Source organism: Macaca thibetana, chromosome 15 (assembly GCF_024542745.1).
Source record: "Macaca thibetana thibetana isolate TM-01 chromosome 15, ASM2454274v1, whole genome shotgun sequence".
NCBI classification, from domain to species: Eukaryota; Metazoa; Chordata; class Mammalia; order Primates; family Cercopithecidae; genus Macaca; species Macaca thibetana.
The window spans coordinates 10,928,336-10,946,679 of record NC_065592.1 but is presented as its reverse complement, the minus strand read 5'-3'; the positions used below and the strand labels follow the sequence as shown (position 1 = coordinate 10,946,679).

The following is an 18,344-nucleotide window of genomic DNA, read 5'->3' as shown; positions in this document are numbered from 1 at the left end:
AGAAGATATGAATTATTTGGTTTCAATTTTTGATTGATTTTTCCATTTGTGTGTATTTTGTAACTTCACAGCTCCTTTTATCCAAAGGAACATTGTGTCAGGCAACATAAGGAAGAAATAATTTCCCTTTAGAACTGAGGGGAGGTGACTGCTGCCTCTAACATATACCTAGGAACTCCTATTTCTCATCTCCACTAGCCCCTGTTTGAGATTTTTTTTTTTTTTTTTTTTTTTGAGATGGAGTTTCACTCTTGTTGACGAGGCTGGAGTACAGTGGCACGATCTCAGCTCACTGCAACCTCCGCCTCCCAGGTTCAGGTGATTCTTCTGCCTCAGCCTTCCAAGTAGCTGGGATTACAGGCACGAGCTACCATGCCCGGCTAATTTTGTATTTTTTTAGTAGAAATGGGGTTTTACCATGCTGGTCAGGCTGGTCTCAAACTCCTGACCTCAGGTGATCTATCTGCCTCGGCCTCCTAAAGTGCTGGGATTACAGGCGTGAGCCACTGCACCTGGCTGAGGTTTTTTTTTTTTTTTTAAATTGAGACAGAGTTTCACTCTTGTTACCCAGGCTGGAGTGCAATGGCATGATCTCAGTTCACCACAACTTTCACCTCCTGGGTTCAAGTGATTCTCCTACCTCAGCCTCCTGAGTAGCTGGGATTACAGGCATGTGCCACCACGCTCGGCTAATTTTTTGTATTTTTAGTAGAGACAGGGTTTCTCCATGTTGATGAGACTGGTCTTGAACCCCCGACCTTAGGTAATCCACCCACCTCTGCCTCCCAAAGTGCTGGGATTACAGGCATGAGCTACTACTCCTGGCTGTGGCTGAGATTTTTGTTTTTTACTAATCACTTCGAAGGTTCATGACGCTTTGCTTAGAGATTTTCTAGCTCCTTCACTTTTTGGCTCCAAACCTTATGAAACAGGGATATAAGATAAAAAATGAGACTCTCCCTTAAAAGAGAAAGTAAACAGTCATTTCTGTAACCCTACCCAGTATCTTTATGGGTCCGAGGTTAGGATTTGGTTTCTCGGATACTAGGCATTTATCATCAGGCACTCTCCCGGATATTGGCAGTAAACTAGGTTTTGTATGTTACAGCGTTGGACATTTGAGTCTTATGCAATCTTTGGGTGTGCTCAGTAGGCCGATGTAATCAAATCATTGTTAACCCATCTCTACACGTTTTAAAGCTTGTGACAACTCCAAACAATTAGCCCTTACCCTTTTTTCTCACTACCCATTATCCAAAAATCAAACCTAAATAGGAATGTTCTCAGACTATAACCAGGCTAATTAGTTGTCATTCAACAGGGAGTGATACCCAGTGCTTGCCCTAAGGCTGACAATTTGAGATCTCTATTTTGGTCTCTCCCACTTCCCACAAATACAATTTAGAGATAAAATTATAGTAAATTATTCTAGATAACAAACTGTTGATAGAGTTACTGTCTTCAAATGAAGGCGCCATGGAACAATTTTATATTAAGCATAACTGCATTTGTTTTGTTTTTGTTTTTGTTTTTAAAAAAATTTTTTTAGAGACAGGGTCTTGCTTTGTTGCCCAGACTCGTCTCTAACTCCTGGCTTCAAGCGATCCTCCCACTTTGGCTTCCTAAAGTGTTGGGATTACAACCATTGTGCCCAGCCAGTTTTTTGAGTTTGAATTTTAAATTTTTATCTAAAACTCTCTAATGATTTTAGAAACAGCTTTATTGATATAATTCACATACCATACCATTCACCCATTTAAAGTGTACAATTCAATGGCTTTTAGTCTATTAATAGAACAGTGTGTCCATCATTACAATCAATTTTAGAACATTTTCAATTACCCCAGAAGGAAACTCCATATTCCTTATATGTCACCCCTAAACCCCCATTTCTCCTGCCTAGGCAACTACTAATCTCCTTTCAATTTCTATGGCTGTGCCTGTTCTGGACATTGCATCTAAATGGCGTTACACAATATGTGGTCCTTTATGACTGCCTTCTTTTTTTTTTTTTTTTTTTTTTTTTTTTTTGAGTCAGGAGTCTCGCTCTGTCACCCAGGCTGGAGTGCAGTGGTGCAGTCTCGGTTCACTGCAAGCTCCGCCTTCCGGATTCACGCCATTCTCCTGCCTCAGCCTCCCGAGTAGCTGGGACTATAGGTTCCCGCCACCATGCCTGGCTACTTTTTGTATTTTTAGTAGAGACGGGGTTTCACCATGTTAGTCAGGATGGTCTCGATCTCCTGACCTCATGATCTGCCTGCCTCGGCCTCCCAAAGTGCTGGGATTACAGGCGTGAGCCATCGCGCCCGACCATTACTGTCTTCTTTTACTTAGTGTGTTTTAAAGGTTCTTTGGTCTGACGACATTTATTGTACTTCACTCCTTTTTATGACTGAATAATATTCCATTGTATACTGCACTTATCCATTCACCCGTCAGTGGGCGTTTGAGTTGTTTCCACTTTTTGGTTATTATGAATAATGCTGCTAGGAACATTCATATACAAGTCTTTGTGTAGACATAAGTTATTTATTTATTTGTTTTTTTGAAACGGAGTCTCGCTCTGTCACCCGGGCTGGAGTGCAGTGGTGCAATCTTGGCTAACTGCAAGCTCCGCCTCCCAGGTTCTCGCCATTCTCCTGCCTCAGTCTCCCGAGTAGCTGGGACTACAGACGCCTGCCATCACGCCTGGCTAATTTTTTTGTATTTTTAGTAGAGATGGGGTTTCACTGTGTTAGCCAGGATGGTCTGTATCTCCTGACCTCATGATCTGCCCGTCTCAGCCTCCCAAAGTGCTGGGAATACAAGCATGAGCCACTCCACCTGGCCTATTTATTTATTTTTAACATTTATTTATTATTATTTTTTGAGGCAGGGTCTCACTCTGTTGCCCAGGCTGGAGTGCAGTGGTACTATCTCGGCTCATTGCAACCTCTGCCCTCCGGGTTCAAGCAATTCTCTTACCTCAGTGCCCTGAGTAGCTCAGATTACAGGTGCATGCCACCACACTTGGCTAATTTTTGTATTTTAAGTAGAGACAGGGTTTCACCATGTTGGCCAGGCCAGTCTTGAACTCTTGATCTTAGGTGACCTACCTGCCTTAGCCTCCCAAAGTGATGGGATTACAAGCATGAGCCACCACACCCAGCCAACATACGTTTTAATGTCCTTAGGATATGTATCTAGGAATAGAATTGCTGGATCTCTATGTTTGGTTATTTGAGGAACTGCCAGCCTGTTTTCCACAGGAGCTGTACCATTTTATATTCTCACCAGCAGTGCATGAGGGTCCAGTAACATTTTATCTTACTGTGCTGAAGGTGTAATGCCTTCTTTCTCAGACTGGACTGTAAATTCTTTAAGGTAAAGAAATTAATTTATATATTGTTTGTATCCTCTATAGGCTGCAAGTGGTTAGTGCATTTTATTGTGCAATTGCTAGATACTTTATTTCTCTGAGCCTCAGTGTTTTACTTTGTAAAATGAAGGTGATATAATTCTTAACCTCTGAGGACTGCTGGGAGCTTTAAATGAGATGATATATGTAAAACACATAAGGAACTATCTCCCATATAGTCAACCTTCAATACATTTCAGATATTGCTATTATTATGGGCATTTTTTTTTTTTTTTTTTTTGGTTATTGAGAGTAAATTAATGATTGAGTTTTTTCTTTATTTTGAGAAGGAGTCTTGCTTTGTTGCCCAGATTGGAGTGCAGTGGTGCAATCTTGGCTTGCTGCAACTTCCGCCTCCCAGGTTCAAGCAATTTTCCTGCCTCAGCCTCCCTAGTAGCTGGGATTACAGGCACCTGCCACCAAACCTGGCTAATTTTTGTATTTTTAGTAGATACGGGGTTTTACCATGTTGGCCAGGCTGGTCTTGAGCTCCTGGCCTCAAGTGACCTGCCCGCCTCAGCCTCCCAAAGTACTGGGATTACAGGCATGAGCCACTGTGCCCAGCTGAGTTTTTTCTTTTTCTTTTCTTTTTTTTTTTTAATTGAGACGGAGTCTCACTCTGTCATCCAGGCTGGAGTACAATGGCATGATCTAGGCTCACTGCAACCTCCACCTCCCGGGTTCAAGTGATTCTCTTGCCTCAGCCTCCCTAGTAGCTGGGACTACAGGCATGCACCACCATGCCTAGCTAATTTTTGTATTTTTAGTAGAGACAGGGTTTCACCATGCTGGCCAGGCTGGTCTCGAACTCCTGACCTTGTGATCCGCCTGCCTCGGCCTCTCAAAGTGCTGGGATTACAGGTGTGAGCCACTGCGCCCGGCCAGGTTTTTTCTTTAATAAGAGCTTTGAAAAATATTTTGGCTAAGGTTGTAATATCTCAATCAGACACTGGTTAAAAAATTAGCAATAGGGGAATTATCAGATGGTGGACCTTCTTCCAAGCCCCCAGCAAGTTCATTAAACTGTCAAATTTCCTTTGAGCACTCTCTGAGGCGATGATGTTTATTTCTTCGTGTTTATAGGCTGTCTCTCCCTTCCACACCAGAGTGTAGGCATTTTGTTTAGCTTGCTCATCATGGTCTTTCTGATGCCTAGAAGGATGTCTGCCACATAGCAGGTGTTCAATAAATATTGTGGAATAGATGTGAAAAATGTATGCAGAGAAAAAATAGGAAGACAGGAAACATATTACAAACCCCATGGAGGAACAATAAATCACTAGATTCTTCCTTACTGGGAAGGTAGAAATATTATTTAAAATAGGTGATAATGGGGCCAGTGATAACCAACAGGGTTAAGTACTGTTGTAAACACTGAGCTAAATGCTGTACAGGCAGTCACTTATTTAATCCTCATGATACCCCTATGAGACATTAGTGGTCCTTCCCATTTTACAGATGGAGAAACTGACATACAGAGATTTAATAACTTGCCCAATGGCACAGCTAATGAGTGGAGAAGCAGGGATTTGAACTTTAACCATCTGGCTCCAAAACCCATTTGAATCCCTTTGCTTTACTCTATCAAGGTGATCATAGCAATATGGCACAGCAAAGGACAGCTGGGTTCAGTGTCAGAGTCTAGCCCATGCTAGCGCCAAAGAGACGACATGTGCAGTGGGAAGAACATGCGGATGGGGTCCAGAGAATAGTTTCTGCTCATGCTAGAGTGACCAGTTAGTGGCTTACCCACTCCAGATGGCTAGCTTCTGCAGGGAGCATCTCAGTCCCCAAATTGGGACCTGGGACCTGGGACCTGGGACGTGGCCTTAGCTGATCTCTAAGGTTCTTTCCAACATTAAAGTTTTCAAGCCCCAAAGAAGAATCGTTGAAAATTACTTCGCCGGCCGGGCGCGGTGGCTCAAGCCTGTAATCCCAGCACTTTGGGAGGCCGAGATGGGCGGATCATGAGGTCAGGAGATCGAGACCATCCTGGCTAACAAGGTGAAACCCCATCTCTACTAAAAATACAAAAAATTAGCCGGGCGTGGTGGCAGGCGCCTGTAGTCCCAGCTACTTGGGAGGCTGAGGCAGGAGAATGGCGTGAACCCGGGAGCTGGAGCTTGCAGTGAGCTGAGATCACGCCACTGCACTCCAGCCTGGGCCACAGAGCCAGACTCGGTCTCAAAAAAAAAAAAAAAAAAAAAAAAAAAAAAGAAAGAAAATTACTTCGCCTCCCCAGGCCACAAGGTGACATAGATAAAAAAATTTTACTCACCTCCTGTGTTAGTGTTTATGTTTACAATAAAGTCCTCACTAATTTGATTGGAATAAGTCATTAGGCCTCCAAGTAGAGACTGTCTTATGAATACATTTAAGGAGATTTGTGCAAATTATTGTATGTTCATACTATGGAATGCTATCTAGTTTAAAAGCATGTGGTAGGTCTGTGTGAAATGATACAAGAGAAAGTCTATAATATATTGAGTAGAAAATATAATTGCAGAACAATTTATGTATGTGTAATATCCCAAAGAGCTGTGTACATGTGCATACCTCCCTACACCTGGGTGTATGTGCCTAGGAAAAGATCTGTAAGGGCACACCTGAAACCATTAGTGGTTGTTTTCCTTGCAAGAGTAGGGGTAGGGAGGGAAATTTCACCGTGTATTTATATATCGTTTGATTTTTTTTTTTACAAGAATGTGCTACTTTCATATTATTAAGAACTACATAGGCTGGGGGCGGTGGCTCATACCTGTAATCCCAGCACTTTGGGAGGCTGAGGTGGGCAGATCACCTGAGGTCGGGAGTTTGAGACCAGCCTGAGCATCATGGAGAAACCCCTTCTCTACTAAAAATACAAAATTAGCTGGGTATGGTGGCACATGCCTGTAATCCCAGCTACTCAGGAGGCTGAGGCAGGAGAATCACTTGAACCTGGGAGGTGGAGGTTGCAGTGAGTGCCATTGCATTCCAGCCTGGGCAGTGAAACTCCATCTCAAAAAAAAAAAAAAAAAAAAAAAAAGGAACTACGTAAAGGCAAAAGGTTAAAGTGGTTTATAATTAGGTTACCAATAGTGTTTGTATAAATGATATTTCCAAGAAAGGAATCTTGAGAGTACTTGGAAGGCTTGTTCTCAAGTATTTGCGCCATTTCCTGCAATCTTGTTGAACATTAACTTATTCCACCTGGGAAGATGCAGTTGTTTATCAAGGAGACCCTTCAGCCCCGCACAAGGCATTCAAAAAAACTTGGTTGCTGTCTTTGCTGTCAGGAAAGAGGAACAGACTACCCAGACGTGTTGTTCCAGAGCAGAATTTCCAGGAGCAGAGTGAACCTTTGGGGGCTGAGTCCCAGCCCAGTGTAAACTGGTGAAGAGTGAGCCCTCTTCCTATAATCTGGTTATTGCTGCTGTTTGAAAAGTCCTCTTGACTTTTATGTATGTATGTATGTATTTATTTATTTATTTGAGATGGAGTTTCGCTCTTATTGCCCAGGCTGGAGTGCAATGGCGCGATCTCCGCTCACCGCAACCTCCACCTCCCAGGTTCAAGCAATTCTCCTGCCTCAGCCTCCCGAGTAGCTGGGATTACAGGCATGCACCACCACGCCTGGCTAATTTTGTATTTTTAGTAGAGACGGGGTTTCTCCATTTTGAGGCTGGTCTCGAACTCCTGACCTCAGGTGATCCGCCCGCCTTGGCCTCCCAAAGTGCTGAGATTACAGACATGAGCCACCGCGCCCAGCCATGTATTTATTTTTTATCTGCTGCCTTACTAAATATTGTAATGTTGCTAATCATTTTGATTTCTGCAGATATTTATCAATATTACCAATATTGTAACTCATTTTATTTGCTCATCTGACTGAATTTTTGGATACATGTTAAATAATAACAATTTTAAAACACAGACCTGCATGCCCTGTTGTGACTAAAACGCCTTTGGCTTTCTGTGGGCCTCTGCTTGTGCTTGAGCATTAACTCACAGATAGCCAGGGGCCACTCTCTGCCCTCTCATAAGGGAACAGGGGTCCTTATGTTCAACTTTATATTTTCTTTCTTTCTTTCTTTTTCCTTTCTTTCCTTTCTTTCCTTTCTTTCCCTCCCTTCCTCCCTCCCTTCCTCCTTTCCTGCCTTCCTGCTTTCCTGCTTTCCTGCCTTCCTGCCTTCCTGCCTTCCTGCCTTCCTGCCTTCCTGCCTTCCTGCCTTCCTGCCTTCCGTCCTTCCTATTTGAGACAGGGTCTCACTCTGTTGCCCAGGCTGGAGTGGTACAGCAGCATGATCTTGGCTTGCTATAGTCTCTGCCTTTCAGGCTCAAAGGGACCCTCCCACCTCAGCCTCCTGAGTATTTGGGACTACAGGCGTGAGCTACCATACCCAGATAATTTTTGTATTTTTTCTAGAGATGGGGTTTTGCCATGTTGCCCGGGCCAAACTTTATATTTTCATTTAGGATTTGTATACATTGGTGTGATAGTGCCAGTATTCCAAAAATGTTTTCACATGTTTATTGCAGATCAGAGAAGTTTTGAAATTTTTGGTGAAATATCCATGTAGTTTGCTATCTGAATATCTTTATGCTTATTTAAAAACTATTTTAAACATTTGTTTCCTTTTTTTTTTTTTTTTTTTTGTCTTGAGACGGAGTCTCACTCTGTTGCCCAGGCTGGAGTGCAGTGCCTTGATCTCAGCTCACTGCAAAATCCACCTCCCAAGTTCAAGCGATTCTCCTGCCTCAGCCTTCTGAGTAGCTGGGGTTACAGTCACCCACTACCACGCCTGGCTAATTTTTGTATTTTTAGTAAAGACGAGGTTTCACCATGTTGGCCAGGCTGGTCTCAAACTTCTGACCTCAAGTGATCTGCCCACCTCAGCCTCCCAAAGTGCTGGGATTACAGGCATGAGCCACTGTGCCCGGCCACAGTTGTTTTCTTAAGGATTTTTACATTATGTTAAAAATCTTGATTGGTGGAAGTTATATTTCATAATTTTCTTCTTTCTCTGTATGAATAATATGCTTTTATAGTGATGTCACAAGAGGTGCTTTTTGCAGAGTGCCTCATATGTGGCACTGGACTAAGTAAGCATTTTATCTCAATCTTCACAACAGGCTACTAGAGTATTATAATTTTAATTTTGCAGATGAGAAAACTGAAACTTAAAATGTTTTAAACTTGGCAAGGTGTGGTAGCTCAGTAACTCAAGCCTGTAATCCCAGCACTTTGGGAGGCTGAGGCAGGTGGATCACCTGAGGTCAGGAGTTTGAAGGCAGCCCTGCCAGCATGGCGAAAACCCATCTCTACAAAAAACACAAAAATTAGTTGGGTGTGGTGGTGCGTGCCTGTAGTCCCAGCTACTAGGGAGGCTGTGGCAGGAGAATCACTTGAACCCGGGAGGCAGAGGTTGCAGTGAGCCGAGATCTTGCCATTGCACTCCAGCCTGGATGATAGAGGGAGACCTCTTCTCAAAAACAAAAGTGCCAAGGTCACACAGCCAGCAAATGCCTGAACCTGGATGTCAGCCCTGGTCTAACTTTAGCGCTTCCTTGGGCATTTTTGGGGTGACTTCTGCTTGAGCAGCCAGCATTACCCCCTCAGACCCCAGGAGTTCAGTCAAGAAGATGCCTTTTAGAAGAACGTCTACTGTTGAGCCAGAATAATTCCGGAAATTCCCTGTACTCTGGACTGGTAAAAAGAGGTGGGGAGTTGTGGGCTGAGGTTGGACTCTCTTAGTGGCGTCAGCAGCATGAAGGCAACTTCTCCCAACCTGGGGAAAGTAGATCCCAGTGCCTCTGTCCTGGGCAGTGTGGTGCTCTGGGGCTACTGTGTGGAATCTTGGAATCACCTGTGGTGTTGAGGACTTTGGCTTCTCTTCTCCTAAGCTTCTGACTCATCTAATATTAGTCATGCTACTTCAGGTGTTTGCATGTGCCCTGGGCTCAGGGCATCGGGCATCTGGCATGTGTCACTTGGAGGGCAGTTGTGAGTCCCTCCTAGGCTGTGAGGGTGGGGCTTCATAGGGAGCTGCAAGCCTTGCGCAGTCCTTTTAGCGATCCCTGGAGCCTGTATTTTGGGACTCCAATTGAAATATTGGGTGCATTTGAAGATGTCCCAGATCATCTTAGACCACCGGTCATTTTTCTCAGGACATGGCAGAGATTTGTCAAGGTCGGGAGTCACCCAGGACCTAGAGGATGTGGTTGAGAAGGAACCTGCTTTCTTACTCATTTGGTCATGAGGGAAGCAGAGTCCACTAGGGTCTTCAGTATTATGGAGAAATTGAAGCTGCCCCAGTCTTTTGAACACATCTCTGTAGACTAGATGGGTGGTGGAGCAGGCATTTGGCTATAGATACACATGGTTTGGTATGCGGAAGTAAGACCTCCTGGCTGGACCCGCTTCAGAAGACTTCATTGTTTCTCTCCACATGAAGAGGACTTAGGAAGGAGATGAAATGCGATTGCCCGGGATTGTGAGGAGGTAGCCCAAGCTACTTGATTTAATGCTAAACCGAGCTCTAATCCTTGTTTCCTTTTCGGTATTGGATTAGAAAAATGTAGGGCAGGATTAGAATCAGCTGTTAACAATACCCAGGACAAATATATGCCCTGAGAACTTTGGAAAGGAAATAATTTCCTAGGAACGGTGGCAGCTGCAGCGGTAATTTATGTGTGTCTTTTAACACTTGTAGTACTTGGTTTTAGTTTTTGATTGTATCTCTGCCTTTCCCTATCAAAAGGTGACTTAATTTTTTTCAGTGAATTTATATTAATTTTTAGTGGCAAGAAAATACATTCATCCTCAATAATACATTCAAATAGAGAGTGAAATATACTGTTTTCTGCTGTCATTGTGGCAAAGATTAATATAAGTAAACCTCAAGATATTTTATCAGTTAGTATGTTAATTTGGAGAGCCACATAGTACTGGTGAGGGTGGGAGATATACTTTTGGAAAGTAATTCAGCAGAATTTATCAGGAGGCTAGAACATGTAGATGTTTTACCAATTTATTCCATACTCAGAAAGCTACCCTAATGGAATAATTTGTGCTAAGAAAAGCCCTGGCCACAAAGATGTTCACTGACACATTATTTTGAGAGCATTTTTCTTATGCAGAAAGCTTGGGACAACATTGGAAGGCACAAATTGGCAAGTAAAGATTAATTATAACTTTATTGCACAAAAATAAGCTTTTGGTGTGAGTTTTTCTAATTTTCCTATGCATATCTGCTTTAAAAATAGTTGTAGCATGCTTTTTCCCCCTTAGCCATATATTTTGAGCATTTTCTTCCTCTTTTGTACTCATATATGAAAACTCTAACCTTAGTTGAAACTGGCCTTTCTTGCACCTGGACAGCCGAACATTATTGGGAAAAACCATTATTAAGCTGCCTGGTTTAACTTTAAATTCACGGTCATGACCGTCAAATTAGTCCTTAGTACTGTCTGTAAATGCTAAAACATTTCCATAGTAAATTGGCTTTCCCAGTCTCTGGGAAGATATGTGATACCTTCTTTCTTCAAAGCTTCCATATATAACACCCCTTCCCCACTCAGCCAATGACTTCATCTCCAACAAGGAAACCCCTCACCTCTGCCACCGTGTCTTCAAGCCCATCTGCGGCTTTCCTCTCCTTCACACAGGATGCCTCCTGTCCCAGGTCAGGCTTTCCTCTTGTGTCTCAGCTCCAACTCCTTCCTCTTCTTCAGAGACTTCAGTCTTCCATTGCTCCATCCTCTCTCCTGCATCGTCAGTCTCCCCTTCCCTTTTGACCTATTGCCAGCATCACTAAAAATGCTATAATCTTTCGCATCTTTAAAAACAAACAAATCTTACCCTTGCATCCAAGTGTTTGTCTACCCTGTTAGTTTTCATGCCTTTTCTCTGCTACCTTTTAAAGCAAAATTTCTTTTTTTTTTTTTTTGTCACCCAGGCTGGAGTGCAGTGGTGTGATCTCAGCTCACTGCAACCTCCACCTCCCAGGTTCAGGCGATTCTCCTGCCTCAGCCTCCTTAGTAGCTGGGACTACAGGCACGCGGCACCACACCTGGCTAATTTTTTTTTTTTTTTTTTTTTTTTTTTTTTGAGACAAAGTCTTGCTCTGTCACCAGGCTAGAGTGCAATGGCAAGAATTGGCTCACTGCAACCTCTGCCTCCCAGGTTCAAGTGATTCTGCTGCCTCTGCCTCCCAAGTAGCTGGGACTACAGGCCTACTACCTAATTTTTGTATTTTTGGTAGAGACAGGGTCTCACCATGTTGGTCAGGCTGGTCTCGAACTCCTGACCTCGTGATCCACCTGCCTTGGCCTCCCAAAGTGCTGGGATTATAGGTATGAGCCACCACGCCCAGCCAAAGCAAAACTTCTTAAGAGTTGTTGTCTGTCTTGTCTTCCTCCTCTCCCATTTTAGTCTGGCTTCATTCTTACCATTTCACTGAAATGCTTGTCAAGGTCCACAAAGACCGTGTCTGTCCATCTCACTGCTCCTGTCAGTCATTTTCTGCAGCCTTCCCTCCTGCCTCTATTTGATAAGTCCCCAGTGTTTCACTGCAGCTGAGGCTGTGCTTCCAAGCCAAAGAGCTAACTCTAGCTACCTATTTAGCATCTTCCCTTGAATGTGTCTAGACATCTCAATCTTAAAACAACTAAAATAGAACTCCTGATGTTCTCCTACAGACCAGTTCTCCTCCCTCTAAAACTCTCTGAATGTCTCTACATCACTTTCTTGTCTTAAACCAAAAATCTGGGCGTTAGCTGTGTTTCTTTTCTTTTCTGCCACATCCAGTGTATCAGCTAGCCTTGTTGGTTTTACCTCCACAGTGTATATCCAATCTACCCACTTCTCACCATCTCCTCTGCCACTGTCATGCCTGGACTGTTGGATAGGCCTCCTGACTCCACTCCCTGCTTCCGTTCTTGCCCGCTGCTTCTTATCTCTCTGTAGCACATTAGGTCACATCCTTACCTTCCATGACTTTCCAATGCCTTTCATATAAAATCATACTCCTTACCAAAGACTATGAGACTCTGTATGATCTGGCCTCCAACCTCAGTGTATATCATCTTCAGTTCCCAGAAAATGTCAATCTCATTTTCCTTTTTCCACAAGACTTTGTGCTGTTCCTTCTCCTTTTCCTAGTTCTTGACTGACGTCTTTCTTGTCAGGTCCAACTTGCTTAGAGTGGCCTTGCCTGACCCCCTATTTAAGTAGGCTGCCCACACCCTTTTTAAAAATCATAGCACCTTATTGGCCGGGCGCGGTGGCTCTTGCCTGTAATCCCAGCACTTTGGGAGGCCCAGGCGGGCAGATCACGAGGTCAGGAGATCGAGACCATCCTGGCTAACATGGTGAAACCCTGTCTCTACTAAAAATACAAAAAATTAGCTGGGCGTGGTGGCAGGTGCCTGTAGTCCCAGCTACTTGGGAGGCTGGGGCAGGAGAATGGCGTGAACCCAGGCGGCGTAGCTTGCGGTGAGCAGAGATTGCACCACTGCACTCCACCCTGGGCGACAGAGCGAGACTCCGTCTCAAAAAAAAAAAAAAAAAATCATAGCACCTTATTTATTTACTTTGGAGCACTTATGAGAAGATGCAATTGCTCTTTTCAGTTAGTGACTGCCTCCTTCCCTAGAGCAGCAGCTCCACAGGAGCTGAGCAGCATAGTATCTTGTTCATTCCCAGGGCTTAGCACAATGGCTGGCAAGTAGCGGTTACTCAACAAAGGCCTATTGAGTGAAAGTCTGAATGAATGAGTACGTATTTTTTTCCCATATTATTACTTCCAATGGGTTCATGGTATTCCATTGTACAAATGTAACCTAATTAACTTAACCACTGCCCTATTATGGATATATTGGTTTCCAGTTTTTCACTACGCTGAAACATGTGAAGTAGTCTAAATGGCTATTGGGAATATTGTTGACCATGGACAGATTATGCAGGCATTAAAATCCTAGTAAGCATTTTTATTAAAATGGGTGAAATGAGTACATTAAGTGAAAAAAGCATAATATAAAATTATATATATATATATATCTCTCTACAGCATTTTTTTTTTTGAGTCAGAGTCTCTGTCACCTAGACTGGAGTGCAGTGGGGTGATCTTGGGTTACTGCAACTTTGCCTCTAGCTCAAGCAGTCCCACTGCCTCAGCCTCCTGAGTAGCTAGGACTACAGGTGTACGCCACCATGACTGGCTAATTTTTGTACTTTTTGTAGAGATGGGATTTCACCATGTTGTCCAACCTGGTATTGGACTCCTGGGCTCAAGTGATTTGCCTGCCTTGGCCTCCCAAAGTGCTGGGATTACAAGCATAAGCCACCACACCTGGCCAACATGATCTTAACTATGTAAAAGTGCATAGAAAAAACTAGTATGAAATAAACTAAAATGTTAATTATGCATTTCAAGTTGACATGATTACAGATAATTCTTCTTTTTGATTTTTTTTTTTTTTGAGACGAAGTCTCACTCTGTCATCCATGCTGGAGTGCAGTGGCTGGATCTCGGCTCACTGCAACCTCCGCCTCCTGGGTACAAGCGATTCTCGTGCCTCAGCCTGCTGAGTATCTGGGATTACAGGTGCGCACCACCACGTCTGGCTAATTTTTTTGTATTTTTAGTTGAGACAGGGTTTCACCATGTTGGCCAGGCTGGTCTTGAACTCCTGACCTTAGGTGATACTCCCCCATCAGCCTCCCAAAGTGCTGGGATTACATGTGTGAGCCACCGCACCCTGCCTGATTGTTTTTTTTTTTCTCCTAATCTTTTCTATTTTAAGATGGAATCTCGCTCTGTCACCAGGTTGGAGTGCAGTGGCATGATCTTGGCTCATTGCAACCTCTGACTCCCTAGTTCAAGTGACTCTCCTGCCTCAGCCTCCCAAGTAGCTGGGATTACAGGCCTACACCACCAGGCACAGCTAATTTTTGTGTTTTTAGTAGAGACGAGGTTTCACCATATTGGTCAGGCTGGTCTCGAACTCCTGACCTCAGGTGATCCACCCACCTCGGCCTCCCACCATGCTGGGATTACAGGTGTGAGCCACTGTACCTGGCTGGAATTTTTTCTTTATGCTTTTCTGTGTTTTCCAAGTTTATTGCTCTGTGTGTGTGTGTGTGTGTGTGTGTGTGTGTGTGTGTGTGTGTGTTTACTATGATTCAGTGATTACTGAAGATAGTCAAAAGCAGATTTAGGAACCATTAAGCCCTAGATAATTGTCTAACTGTTTGAAGCATACGTGCTGACAACAGCTCTTGCCCTTCAGGTTGCTCTGGGCATGTGTTACTCGGGTTTACAGAGTAGCAAGAGTGGACTTTCCTATAGAGCCTCCACAGCTGGTCGGGGTGTGTGTGGGGAGGGGGTGTGTGTGTGTGTGTGGTGTTCTAGGTAATGGGGCTTATCAAAATGGTGATTTGGGGATGAGAGTGCTCTGGAGATGTGCTCAGGGTTGGGAAGGCTTCACAACTTCTCCTCACATCTGTTTTTAGAGCTTGAGGGGGGCTCATGCGGCCTGAGGCATTGTCACCGCCTTTTACCCACTTAACTTTAGGTAGCGGTTCTCAAATCCGAGCCCTTTTGGGGGTTCATGAGGTCAAAACTATCTTCATACTAAGACCAAGATGTGGTTTACCTTTTCATTTTCGTTCTCTCACGGGGCACGGCGAAGTTTCCCAGATGTTATACATTTCAGGACATACTGGCTGCAGAAGCAGATAGGAGAATCCAGAAGTAGACAGGAGAATGTCTGTGAGGCCAGACATTAAGAAGGGTTGCAGAAATGTAAAACAATGCCAGCCGTCTCCCTAAAAATGTTTTATTATGACAAATATATTTATTTTTCATTAAAATGCTATTTATGTTAACATACAAGTTTATTATCATCTTAAATGAATTAATATTGTTAAAAATTTCTCAGTTTAATTTCCAATACGATAATTAAGAGTATAAAGAAGTTATGAGACCAAAAAGTTTGAAAACCACTGAATTAAGGAGACTGGAAGATAACTTTTTTTTTTTTTTTTTTAATTTTTGAGACGGAGTCTTGCTTTGTCGCCCAGGCTGGAGTGCAATGGTGCGATCTCGGCTCACTGCAACCTCTGCCTCCCAGGCACAAGCCATTCTCCTGCCTCAGCCTCCCGAGTAGCTGGGATTACAGGCATATGCCACCACGCCTGGCTAATTTTTGTATTTTTAGTAGCGACAGGATTTCCCCCATGTTGGCCAGGCTGGTCTCGAACTCCTGACCTCGGGTGATCCGAAGTGCTGTCTTGTTCATCACTGAATCCCTAGCACCAATTACAGGTGTGAGCCACCGTGCCCAGCTGAGAACTATTTTTATGGTGGGTTGATTATGGCTCAGTAAACCAGTTGGTGAATTGCATGATTCAGAAACACAAAGCCTAAGGTGTGTAGAAGTCTTTGATATTACATTAATTCCCTCTCTCTCTTTTTCTCTTTCTCTTTTTTTAGAGATTATGCACGATGTGATAAAGAAGGTTAAGAAGAAGGGGGAATGGAAGGTGAGTAGAAAGTACAGTTAATGGGCTTAAGGTGAGTTCACATGGAAAAATCAGAAGGGGATGGAGTTGGAGGAAAGTTGTAGGCAGGAATGAAGGCTTTTGCTGTCCAGAGAGTACAGAATGCTCCTGGATTGGAGAAAGGTGATCTGCTCTGCCTCACATTTCATATGGTCTTGGTTAAGAGGTCTGTGTGTCATAGAGCTTATCTTAAAGGCCACCTTGTCAGGCAGTTAGCAGTGCCTGACTCTTTTGTTCAAACAAAACATTACCTGGAACCCATTAGGTAAAGCAGAAGAAGGTATAATTCTGCTGGCTCTGGGAGAGGAAGAAGAGGCCTTCTTGCCCCTTTGTGGCCCTAAAGCATCTCCATGGAGTCCATGCACAGTTTGGGCTCAAAGCCCTCGTCTGGTCTATCCTCATTGAACTGTAACTGCATAAGACAAAAATAGTAAGCTCGTTTATTCATATAACATTGAGAGCAGTGCTGGAAACTATAGTGTACTTGAAAGAAGTATTTAAACCAATCAAACTGAGAGTGGGCCGGGTTCCTGGAGTGGGTGGTACAGGAGTGGCACCTGCTGCCCCCTATGCATGAAGTCAGCATTTTAAGGACTACTTGGTTGTCTGAGGTTGAGAATTATACTGGCCAGAAGAGTGTGCAGTTTTACTTGATTTTTTTGCATGTTGCTGAAGGATTTATACCAACCAAGAAAGCCCTTAAGTTTTCCTGCAGTCAAAAGCCCATGCAGTTTCAAGTGCATTGGGCCTAGGAACAACAGAGCTGATTAGTATGGGAGGATTTTGAAGTCTCACCAGGGGCCTTTGTTTTAACCATCACATCTGTCCTCACCACCCACAAGGGGAGGCCATCCGATGGGAACTCTTTTTTTTTTTTTTTTTTTGAGACGGAGTCTCGCTCTGTCGCCCAGGCTGGAGTGCAGTGGCCAGATCTCCACTCACTGCAAGCTGCGCCTCCCGGGTTCACGCCATTCTCCTGCCTCAGCCTCCCGTGTAGCTGGGACTATAGGTGCCCGCCACCGCGCCCAGCTAATTTTTGTATTTTTAGTAGAGATGGCGTTTCACTCTGTTAGCCAGGATGGTCTCGATCTCCTGACCTCGTGATCCGCCTGTCTCGGCCTCCCAAAGTGCTGGGATTACAGGTGTGAGCCACCGCGCCAGGCCCGATGGGAACTCTTTAGCATTCCTTTCTCTCTTACCCTTCCCATCAGTGACGGGCTTGTAGACATGTGAATTTTAAACCAATCTTGAGGAAGCTGCCTTGTATAATAAAAACTAATTGGCCCTTGTACTGCAGCAGAAAGCTTTCTCATCCACACTATCTGCCCTGATGTGTCTACCTCCTATTGCCTCCTTCTCAGTTTATAGCATTACAAAAAGGGAGGAGAAATAGCCTTGTTTTAACTGCCAGCTTCTTCTCCACTGTGGGCTGAATGAAGATAAGAAAAGTTAGCTGAAGAGTTGCAGGTCTGAAGCTTTTGGGCCAGGACTGGAGCATTCTTGTTCTTCCAGCCTAGGCTGAGGTACACTCTGTCCCAGCTGACATGTGTGTTAGTGGCACAGTTCTGATGATGCCTTTCATTAAGTCCCCACGTGCCAGACCCCATGTGCAGGCGGTAGTGTTCACTCTCCCCTTAAACACAAGTGTATGCCCTGAAAAAGTACTCACTAATATGATTATCCCTGAATGTTGGAGCTGTAGATGATATTTTCCTTTATTTGTTTATTTATTTTTGAGACAGAGTCTTGCTGTTGCCCAGGCTGTAGTGCAATGGCGTGATCTCGGCTCCCTGCAACCTCCGCTTCCTGGGTTCAAACGATTCTCCTGCCTCAGCCTCTCAAGTAGCTGGGATTACAGGTGTGAGACACCACACCTGGCTAATGTTTGTATTTTTGTAGAGACGGGGTTTCACCATCCTGGCCAGGCTGGTCTCGAACTCCTGACCTCAAGTGATCCACTCACCTCGGCCTCCCAAAATGTTGGGATTACAGACATGAGCCACCATGCCCGACTGATTTTTTTTCCTTTTTAAAATGGGTATTTACTTTATTATGGGAAATAGAAACTTTTTTTTTAAGTTTATAAAATTAGGTCAGTGAGAGGAAACTCTAACTCCAACAGTTAGGGTATGGGAGGTACAAGCGAGCATGTATCCCCTTGGGCTTCTGGTCCATAGGAAATAGGGTTTCTTCTGTACCCTGCACTTCTGGAGCCCCTTTTGGAGTCTAACGCGGTAAGCTGAGCGAGAACCACAGCAGATGCCATGCAGCCAATATGCCGTTCTCTTTCCTTGCAGGTGCTGGTGGTGGATCAGTTAAGCATGAGGATGCTGTCCTCCTGCTGCAAGATGACAGACATCATGACCGAGGGCATAACAAGTGAGCATGCTCTCTGTGCTT

At 44.1% G+C, this 18,344-nt stretch overlaps 2 protein-coding genes across 4 annotated transcripts in view; one reads left to right on the top strand and one right to left on the bottom strand.

Annotated features, from left to right (window-relative positions):
* Positions 1–18,344, bottom strand: part of PTRH1 (peptidyl-tRNA hydrolase 1 homolog) — a 272,344-nt gene that overhangs the window by 189,572 nt on the left and 64,428 nt on the right. The gene's annotated exons all lie outside the window — the stretch shown is intronic.
* Positions 1–18,344, top strand: part of STXBP1 (syntaxin binding protein 1) — an 81,715-nt gene that overhangs the window by 23,061 nt on the left and 40,310 nt on the right. For all 3 annotated transcript variants that reach the window (XM_050760021.1, XM_050760019.1, XM_050760018.1), the window contains exons 2-3: positions 15,877–15,926; positions 18,242–18,323. In XM_050760021.1, coding sequence (XP_050615978.1) covers positions 15,877–15,926; positions 18,242–18,323 — 132 coding nt within the window. The remainder of the gene's footprint in view (positions 1–15,876; positions 15,927–18,241; positions 18,324–18,344) is intronic.